The sequence below is a fragment of the Nestor notabilis genome, unplaced genomic scaffold (assembly GCF_000696875.1).
Source record: "Nestor notabilis isolate BGI_N333 unplaced genomic scaffold, ASM69687v1 scaffold28898, whole genome shotgun sequence".
NCBI lineage: Eukaryota > Metazoa > Chordata > Aves > Psittaciformes > Psittacidae > Nestor > Nestor notabilis.
The window spans coordinates 346-10,546 of record NW_009940103.1 but is presented as its reverse complement, the minus strand read 5'-3'; the positions used below and the strand labels follow the sequence as shown (position 1 = coordinate 10,546).

The following is a 10,201-nucleotide window of genomic DNA, read 5'->3' as shown; positions in this document are numbered from 1 at the left end:
CCCCTGCAGGTTCCTCCTGAGCCGGCTGAAGGAGTTCTGCGGGGAGTTCCTGAAGAAGAAGCTGAACCTCTCCAACTGCGTGGCGGTTCACAGCCTGGCACACATGTACTCCCTGAACCAGCTGGCCCTCAAAGCGCAGGACATGATCAGGAGGAACTTCTACAGAGTTATCCAGGATGAGGAGTTCTACACTTTGCCCTTCCACCTCATCAGGGACTGGCTCTCGGACTCGGAGATCACGGTGGACTCGGAAGAAATCCTCTTTGAGACGGTTCTGAAGTGGGTTCAGAAAAGCCCTGAGGAAAGAGAGAGGTACTTTGAGGACCTCTTCAAGCTGCTTCGCTTGTCCCAGATGAAACCCACTTACCTTACTCGCCACGTCAAGTCCGAAAGGCTGGTGTCGAGCAACGAAGCCTGTGTTAAATTGGTGTCTGAAGCCGTGGAGAGTCACGCCTTGAGGTCCGAGAACTTGCAGTCTGGTAACTTGCAGCATTCCACGTGTCCTGTAGCGTTGCTGCCGCGTTTTGGGCAGAACATGGATGTCATTATGGTGATTGGTGGGGTGTCGGAGGGAGGAGATTACCTGAGCGAGTGTGTGGGGTATTTCATCGATGAGGATAGGTGGGTGAACCTGCCCCACATCCATAATCACCTCGATGGGCATGCTGTTGCTGTGACGGAGTCGTACGTGTACGTGGCCGGCTCCATGGAACCGGGGTTTGCCAAGACTGTAGAAAGGTACAACCCAAACAGAAATATTTGGGAGCAAGTCTCCAATCTCATAACCAGAAAGCATTCCTTTGGCCTTACCGAAGTGAAAGGGAACTTGTACAGTATTGGTGGCCATGGCAACTTCAGTCCTGGCTTCAAAGATGTGGCCATTTATAATCCCGAGCAAGACAAATGGCTTAACCTGGAGTCAGCCCCCAAGATCCTTCGGGATGTCAAAGCTGTGTCGGTAGAAGACCGCTTCGTTTATGTTGCTGCTCGTACCCCAGTCGACAGCGACAGTGAGGATGGGCTGAGGGCAGTCATTATCAGATACGATGCTGACACGAGGCAGTGGCAGGATGTGGAGTCTCTGCCCCTCATTGATAACTATTGCTCCTTCCAGATGTCTGTTGCTAACACAAACTTCTACCATACAGCATCCTGCTGCCCCAAGAGTTACCCTATAGATAACGAGGAAGCCAAGATAAAGATCTCTGGCAGGGCCTCAGATGAAATACTTGAAAGCTTGCCCCCAGAGGTGCTTAGCATTGAAGGAGCAGCTATTTGTTATTATAAAGATGATGTTTTTATCATCGGGGGGTGGAAAAACAGCGATGATATAGACAAGCAATACAGGAAGGAGGCCTATCGCTACTGCGCGGAGAGGAAGCGCTGGATGCTTCTGCCTCCTATGCCTCAGCCTCGGTGCAGAGCAGCAGCCTGCCACGTGAGGATCCCCTTCAGGTGCTTGCAGGGCACGCAGAGATACCCAATGCCACAAAACCTGATGTGGCAAAAGGATAGAATAAGACAAATGCAGGAGAGGCAGATGCAGGAAATACACCGACACTCCCTGAGCTTACGCAGGATGCCCCGCTCGCAGATAGAGTGCTAGTTGGTAGAACATCACTCCTGATGGGTCCAGAAGGTACTGTCTGTTGTTAGGCTGGAGGTGTCTTTCTAGGGCATGAGGGTGTTTATTTGGTTTGAGGCATAAAACTGGCATCTTTTCTGTACCGAGTATTAAGCAGCTCAGAAGTTGAGGACGGGTGGGAGTTGGGAAGCTGTGTGAATCCAACAGTATTACTCACTGGTGCCCAGGGAAAAGCTGCAGCCAGTGGTGGCTGTGGAATGTCCCCGGGAACATTAAGGCTGTTACTCCTCTCTTGAGATCTTTGGTTTCAAGGATTTCTGTGGAGTTAGTCTCCAACAGTTGTGTTTTGAAAATCAGAGATCCCTGTCTTAATAATTTAGTGGTTACATTTGTATGTGCTTGGAAGCACCTCTTTTATTTGCACTTATCTATTGACATTCCTTTGATTTCTCTCCTCCTCAGTGGCTAAACTTCACATACAACTGGTGTTAGTGTACTTTGCTTTCCCAAGCTGAGGCAAGTGCAATAGTTATATCTGGATATGAAAACAAAAGCACAATCTTTCCTTATCAAATTACTTCAGGATGTTTCTGTGTGTATTAAACATTTCGTATCTGTACGTTGGAGAGAGGCTGCAGCGTTTGCTTGTGATTGGATGGTTGGTAGAACACAAGGACAGGGAACTTGAGGCAGTAGTTTGTCTTTAACAGCTTCATTAGAAACTTGGGTCAACATCAGCCTGAGACAAGGAGTGAATACCAGCAAAGTACCACCCACCAGCACTGGGAGGTTACTGCTGTCGGTGTAGAGGAGTAAGAACGAGGTTATTTCACAGTAACAGACCAAAACCGGAGCTGCTTGTAGATCCCTCCCAAGGTGTTACACACCTTTTAATCCCAGTGATTAGAAGAGCCCCTTGAGCCCGTTTCCAGCCTGTCTTTGACAATCAGAACTCTGCCTTTGGTACCCTCTCCCCTGTGCTCCAGCACAAGTCCCCACTTTGTGTCCTCTTGCAGCGAGACACTTGAGTTTTCAAGGTGTCTCAGTCGTTGAGTTTCCCCCCGTGGTGTGATGGGAAGATTGCAGCTGATTTCAGTACCTTGGTGTGCTGGGGGGGGGGTACATAAACCAGTGCTTGGGCTGGCTCTGGTTCACGTCCTCTAAGGAACAGAAATGGCAGATTTCCTGCCGAGTATCACTGCCCCACTGAACTCCCCTCCTCCCTGATCCCAAGAGCCCCAACAGATTGAGTGCATCCTTCCTACCTCCTTTTCATCCCCATCCTTCCCTTCATTTGAATGTGCCAGGCGTTCACATGCAGCCTAACTCAGGATCTTAGGGAAGGGAAAGGGAGGAGTAAGCAGGGTGTTCCAGAACTCGTCTAGACAAACACTGCTGGAGAATGTGTTTGTTGCCTTTGGGTCTTCCCATGGTTTGCTGGTGGTTTTGATGTGGGCAAATTCTTTGCAAAAGAACTTCTAAACAGTTTGGATTTCTGTTTTGTTTTTTTTAGTTGTTTAGCTTTCTGAGCTGTTACTTCTCACTTTCCAATTCAGCACCAACCTAGATCAGATCTGAAACACTGGGTAAGTCTTTCAACCACACAGTGGGTCAAGGTTTCTCTGATGTGTACAGCCCTTACTGCTCTGCTTTGCAGTTCACTTGTCACTTTGGGTATCAATAACCTGTCTGTTTGTAATAGAATAATCTAGCTTTGTTTAAACAAAAAGAAAGGAAAATCTTAACAGTTTGTCTCAATTTACTCACCTGTAGTAACTCTGTTGTATTTTATTTGCCTGTTGGATTGTTAAAGCAGATTAAACTGTCCGATGCTGGCCTAAGAGAGGAAATAGGTAAAGTTTGCTCAGGTTTAAGGCTGATGTCCAGAAGTGACTGTTACCAGGTCAGCCTGTGAGCAAGGAGATAGTCAGTGGAGTTTGGCCCATGAGCTCTTGCAGGTCTAGCTTGAGTAGTTTAAGAACTAGAGCTAAATCCATTGATCTCACTTCAGTTTGTGGGAGCTGATTTTAAGATCTTTCACCAGACTTTGCACAGAAACAATTGAGAAGAGCTGACGTGCTCCACCCGCTGGCTTGGCTGGAGGGGAGTGACAAGCAGCCAAAGGATGGAGTGTATCAGACCACCCCAGCTCTGGCAAAGCCCTCTTGTGGCCTGTCAGCTAATAGGGACAACCTGCAGGGAGAAATGCCAAGGTGGTTGTTTCAGGTGGAAGATGAACCGATCAGTTTAACATGTGGCAGCACGCAGCCACCTTAGGTGCAAGAACAAACTTCCTGCAGTCTTTCTAAGCAAAACTGGTACTGCACTTACCACGAGAACTTTTGGCTGACACACAAGCAACATAGTTCACTGAAAACATTCCACTCCAAGACAGTGTCAGAACAGCTTTAGCATCCAGAGCACGGGAATGCCAGCCGTGATTCCGTACGTGACGCTCTGGACCCGTGTGCTGTGTCTGCATGGTGAGTGAGGGGCACAGCTGCACTTGCTCTAACTCTTGCTATGCCACTTCTGTGGATTTTTAAAGGCTTTGGGTTTGTCTGGGGTTTTTTAACCTTGACTTTAAGTGGACCAATTGCACTGCACAGGGGTTTGAATTGACAAGTCTTAACTACCCGTTGTGTCACGTGTAGGTGTTTGGAAGAGTTGCGTTATTGACTCTCTTGTAGCCCACTAACCTGTGAGTCTCACAACAACTTCCCTGTGGCCCTAGTGTGTATTCAGTAAGTATTGAAGGCCAACTTCTGGCTTTACTAATGTAAAAGAGCACCGGGAGGAGTTTTTCCTCCTCCTCATGACAATCATATCTCTCCACCTGTACCAAGTATGTGCCACAAGATGCATGTTTCGTGTCCTGTCTTTCTGCTCAAAGCATCAGTGGAGCAGGACACGTCCTGCCTCACGCTTGGCGGTCACTGTAGTCGTTTCTGGGTGCCACGTGTGTACATAGTATTTTATAACTACCTGAATACTCTGTTAGTACGCTGGGTTTGTAATGAAATGAAGACATGCCAACTTCTTAGCATGCGTTCTGAGCAGCTATGCCAAGCATTCTGCAATATTATTTCAATAGCATCTTTCTCCACCACAGTTAAGATCAGAACTATTGGCTCAACTCGTGTGTCAGGGAATCAACTGATCTGACAGACTGAGTCACAAAGAATTGCAACTGTTTGGGTTCTGTTTAACACAACCTAGTAACAGTGTGGTGTAACTCTCAATGGGCTTAAAAAAGCAAGCTTCGAGTAAGTGGTGGATGGCTTAGATTTCTTACCAGCTGTGTCCACGTTATGTCAGGGTATAAATCACATCTCCAGTTGTCAGTCCTGAAGTGGAAGTCTGATAAAATAGGTGCTCTTGAGGATCTAATCCTGTTACTAATCTGAATGTAGAGTGTGGAACTAACGAGGTGTTTGAAGACCATTAATAGTCAGATGCTCCTCATAGGTGCGTGTCAGTGTGGATCACGGCAGCGGTGCTCTCCTGTGTTAATGTAGACTTCCAGGAGTGCCTGGGGAGCAGCACGCCTGTACTGGCTTCCAGTAAGGTAACGTAGAGTGTGTGTGTCTAGGCTTGAAACAAATCCTCCTGTCACGTTCTTTACCATAAATACACTGTACTAAAGTTTATTGTAATGAGTGAATTAACAAAAATAAACCTTTTATTTCTCTAGCATCCTCTTGTACCTTTCGTTTTTGCAGGTGCTGCGGAGGCCGGGGCCAAAACACACATTTTATGGTGCCTTAGAATGAAGGTTTTAAACACTCATTCTTCTTCTGGCCTCCATAATTTTATTGGTTCATTTCAGAATAGAAGTCAATACGTTCACTTCCTGCTCAGGGGGCTTTATTAGCTGAGTGGAGCTGTTTATACAGGCAGGCTGCTGGTTGAAGACGTGAACCTGACTTCATTCGCAGAGCTGTCCACGGGGCTGTCTCGCTTGGCAATGTAGTCCCTGATGTTGGACAGGCCTGGCACCACGCAGCAGCTCAGGGCGCTGCGGTATATGCTCATGTCCTGGATGTCGTACCACTCGTCAGCTTTGTCATCGTAGCACTCGGCGTTGAAAGTCGTAGTAAAGCCGTTGAAGCCACCAACCACGTACAAAAGGTCGTCCACCACTTCGATGCCGAAGTTGCTGCGGGGGTTGAACATCGTGGGGACCACGTGCCACATGTTGGTGAGGGGGTTGTACGCTTCCACGCTCCGAAGCCGGTTCACTCCGTCAAATCCTCCTACCTGGGAATGGCAAAGGCACGGAGTTGAGCCCGGCCCTTCCTCACCCGCTCAGCTGGCTCAGTCATTGCCTAGAGTCATAGAATCACAGAGTAGTTTGGAGTGGAAAGGACCTTAAGATCATCCCCTTCCAGCCTGGCCTTGAACACTGCCAGGGATGGAGCATTCACCACTTCTCTGGGAACCCTGTGCCAGCGCCTCAGCACCCTCGCAGGGAAGAGCTTCCTGCACGAGGGCAACTGGCCCTGCCTCACTGAGCTCAGTTTGAGCATTGCTGACCTCGTGTCAGCTCAAAACACACCGCGTGCTCGTTGCAGGCTGCTGCCTTGTTCTTCCTGGAATATCCAAAGGTATGTTGTGCAATGGTCAGGTTTTAGACGTCACAGGGTTTAAATGCAGTACATGGCGAGTGCTCTGTGCTGCTGAAGCTGTTGGCAGCAGCCAAAAATCATTTCTTTGCTGCAGATGCTTAACTGTCTGTACGTTTCTCAGAACAAGAAGTGAGCAGGGGATAATGTTCTTGGGAGGCTCTGATGGGTTCAAACTGAAACGGGGGGAAGTTCAGGTTAGATCTCAGGCAGAAGCTCTTCCCTGTGAGGGTGCTGAGGCGCTGGCACAGGGTGCCCAGAGAAGCTGTGGCTGCCCCATCCCTGGCAGTGTTCAAGGCCAGGTTGGACACAGGGGCTTGGAGCAACCTGCTCTAGTGGAAGGTGTCCCTGCCCGGGGCAGGGGTTGGAGCTGGATGATCTTAATGTCCTTTCCAACCCAAACTGTTCTATGATTCTATTCCTTCCTTCCCTAAATCTCACTAAATGAGCAAAAGGCCAGCCTTGAAGCCCAGGAAGTGCAGACCAGGAGGAGTACTCCACGTGCTGGGGGGTGTGAGGGCAGAGGCGCCATCCTCCCTTACCGCATACACCTTGTTTCGGTACGCAATGACTCCTACTCCGCTTCTTCTGCTTCTCATGGAGGCTATTAAGGTCCACTGCTCTGTGGTGGGGTTGTACGCTTCAGCAGTGATCAGGCACTCGTTACCGTTGAACCCACCACATATGTACACCTGAGAACGGGAGGAAAACGAAGCGTGAGCAGGGCACTGGTACTCCAGGTGGGAGAATGCAGTGAAGAGAAAGTGAACGGTGTGGCTGGATGGGGTTTTGGGGGGGGACGTTTTGTTTTGCAGTGGGAATGGTCCTGGCATCCTGGGTTTGAAGCAGTAAAAGCACAGGGTGTTGTTGAGGCCAGTGGGATTTAGACCCTTTATTTCCTGAACTGCATGAGGCAGACAGGCCCCCCGGCAGGTTCAAGCCATTCCCCTTGTCCTGTCCCTACATCTCTTGTCCAAAGCCCCTCTCCAGGTCTCCTGGAGCCCCTTTAGGCCCTGGAGCTGCTCTAAGGTGTCCCCTTCAGGAGCCTTCTCTTCTCCAGCTGCCCCAGCCCAGCTCTCTCAGCCTGGCTCCAGAGCAGAGCTGCTCCAGCCCTCGCAGCAGCTCCGGGGCCTCCTCTGGCCTCGCTCCAGCAGCTCCACGTCCCTCTTGTGCTGTTCCCCAGAGCTGGATCAGGGCTGCAGGGGGGGTCTCCCCAGAGGGGGAGAATCCCCTCCCTGACCTGCTGCTGTCTCTGAGGGTGCAGCCCAGCACACGGGGGGGGTCTGGGCTCTGGGCCTCAACCCCAATCGCGTCCAGTCGCCCGGCGGGTACCTTCTCGTGCAGCGTGGTGGCACTGGCGTCGCTCCTCTGCTCGTGCATGGGGCTGATCAGCGTCCACTGGTTCGTCTCCGGCTCGTACCGCTCGGCCGTGTTGAGGCGCATGTACCCGTCGAAGCCTCCCATGGCGTAGATGAAGCCGTCGAGGACGGCGACGCTGACGTAGCAGCGCCGTGAGTGCATGGGTGCGACCTGCTGCCACGTTCTCCTCAGCGGGTCGAACCTCTTGACGCTGTTGAAGTAATCCACGCTGTCAAACCCTCCCACGACGTAGATGAAGCCTTTCAGATAGGCTGTGCCGTGGTAGGCGAGGGGGCTCTCCTGCTCGCTCGTCACGTTCATCCACTTGTCCGCACGGACGGCGTAGGTCTCGATGGCGGTGGCGGCCCCCGCTCCAGCCCCCGATAGCGAACAGGATGGCGTAGGGCAGGCGAGGCCGGCTGAGCGGGTTGGCGAAGTCCGAGTAGGGGGGCCCGTGCATGCTGAGGTTGTACATCTCCGTCAGCGTGTTGATGATGAGACCTTTGCAGTCCTCGTTCTCCATCACGTACTCGTGTGTTTTGACGTTGTTCATGAAGTATTCTGCTTGCATCAGCGCCAGTCGAACCTGCAAAGCACAGAGAGGGGGTTAGGATGCGGATGGTGTCTGTCGTGGAGAGCTCCGGTGCTGGGTGGTTTTGCTTTTAAGAGAACCAGAGAACTCAATGTGCCACTTAGAGCTCATCCAGGAAGGGCTGTGCAAGGGTAAACTTCATGGCTGCTGCTTTGGCACGGGGCTTTCCTCCTCGCGGACTGGAAGTGCCCTCGTGCCAACGCTCATAGACCTTGTGCGTGTAGAGATAACGTCCCACGTGAACTTTGGTCCCTCCTGGCTGTGACAAACAGTTGAACATGAGGAAACGGGCACTTTGGAGCTCGGCCCCAAGCCCAGCGCAGGATCTTCACCAGCCTGGGGGTGTGAAGGGGAATTTCCTCCGGCCTGACAAGAGGAGCGAAGCGGTTCTGGCCCTGCAGAGCCCGCGCCAGCACCGACCTTGCTCAGCAGCTCCGCGATGTGCTGCCGCCGGCTCGGCGGGTCATGGTCAATCCATTTCACAATAGCCTTGAACACGGCGTCTTCTTCCCTCGCATTGAGCTCGTCCTTCTCAATGATGTTCTTCAGCTCGCTGACGGAGAGGTCCAGGAACTCTGCAGACACCTTGGTGATGTCCTCAAAGTGATGGAGGATGAACACGAAGGCTGCTTCCTGCAGCTCGGGGCAGTAGTAATACTCTGTGAGCCTGCAGATGCCGATGCAGTTCTCAAAGCAGAGCTGGGACTTCAGGAACTCGCAGCACAGCCTGACGATGCCCATGATGTTGAGCTGGTCTGCGGCGATGAGCAGGTTTTCGACGTTCTCCGTGGTGACCTGGACTGTCCTGGTGTAGGCGTACTCAATGATGAGCCTCATCATTTCGGGTGAAATGCCAGGGATCTTGTACACCATCTTCTCCGCATTGTTCCAGCTGCTGGTGAACAAAGCCCTGGAAAACCAAAGCGATGCTGGAGGCAAAACCAGCGTTGCTGTGTTCAACCCTGCCTGTTATCCCCTGGGCACCCGTTCGGGCACCAGCAGTAGCCGTGCTACGTGTAGTTTGTTTGCTCATGGTTCGCTGGCTGGGTGGTTTATAAAGGAGTCAAAGCCTCTGGCTGCGGACAGAGAGCAACAGGGCGAGTGGTCACCTTGCTGCAATGAGGGTACCAGAGGCTAACGGGGTGTGGGGAAGGAAAAGCTCCTCCCTGATGGCAGATAAGTGCCTGGGCATTCCTCAGACACCCCTTCAGCTGTTAGATACCGGATTGTGGATTAATTCTTGCATCCCAGGAGGTAGCAGGGCTGTGGGGAACTGCTGGATGAGGGGTTCAGTGCCGGTGTAAGCACTGGAGATGCACCAGGGCAGCATGACCCAGGCGAGGAAATCCCACCCGTCCCCTCTGACTGACCTGAAGTAGTGGCTGCAGCTGCAGAGGATGTTCTTGTGAGCATTAAATTCGATACCACCCACACTGATGATCACATCACAGAGTTTCCCCTCGAGACGAAGCTCATTGAAGATGGTGCAAGCCATAGCGCTCATCTTCCTCTCCATGTGTGAGGATGTGTATTTGGTGGACAACAACCTATCTCCCATGTTGAAGCCTGAGGCCATGGAAAGTGCCTCTCTCTGGGCATTTGTCCTTGTCCTTCCAAAACCGTCTCTCTCTGGTGGTTCTAGAATATGCTCCATAATGAGGTCACAAGCTCCGGGGGAGCCGGGGCCTGCGGCAGCACTGCCTGGGCTGGGGGGCAGGGAACGGGGTCCCAGCCCCTCGCTCTGTGGCTGCCCCATAGCCCACGTTGTGCTGGACCAGGCCCCACTGATGGCTGTTTCATGTCATTTAGCCCGATTATAAAGCTCCCCAGGCACAGGCAGCGACTGCTGCCCCTGAACCAGCTCATGCAGGAGGAAGCTGAGGCCCAGGTCAGCTCATGTCAGGGATGGAGCCCCAAGTGCTGTCACCGCTGGATCTGCTGCTAGTTTTGGAGGGGTGGAAGGAGTCGCCTGGGGCCGAGGAGGGGAGCGTGGGGCACAGGGAGCCCCGTCCTCACCCCTCCCTGGTGTAGCTCGTTGCT

At 52.0% G+C, this 10,201-nt stretch overlaps 2 protein-coding genes across 2 annotated transcripts; one reads left to right on the top strand and one right to left on the bottom strand.

The window, feature by feature from the left end:
* Positions 1-7: 7 nt before the first annotated feature.
* On the top strand, positions 8-1,606 carry KLHL11 (kelch-like family member 11; the record flags this gene model as incomplete). The annotated part of the gene is made up of 1 exon (XM_010020203.1): positions 8-1,606. A coding segment is annotated over one exon (1,599 nt), but the record flags the coding sequence as incomplete, so codon positions are not given.
* A 3,867-nt stretch (positions 1,607-5,473) lies between these two features.
* Positions 5,474-9,695, bottom strand: KLHL10 (kelch-like family member 10). The gene is given in 6 exon segments (XM_010020202.1): positions 5,474-5,845; positions 6,753-6,902; positions 7,543-7,933; positions 7,935-8,155; positions 8,582-9,071; positions 9,532-9,695. Coding segments are annotated over 6 exon segments (1,770 nt in total). The 5' UTR covers positions 9,678-9,695.
* Between the last annotated feature and the right edge of the window lie 506 nt (positions 9,696-10,201).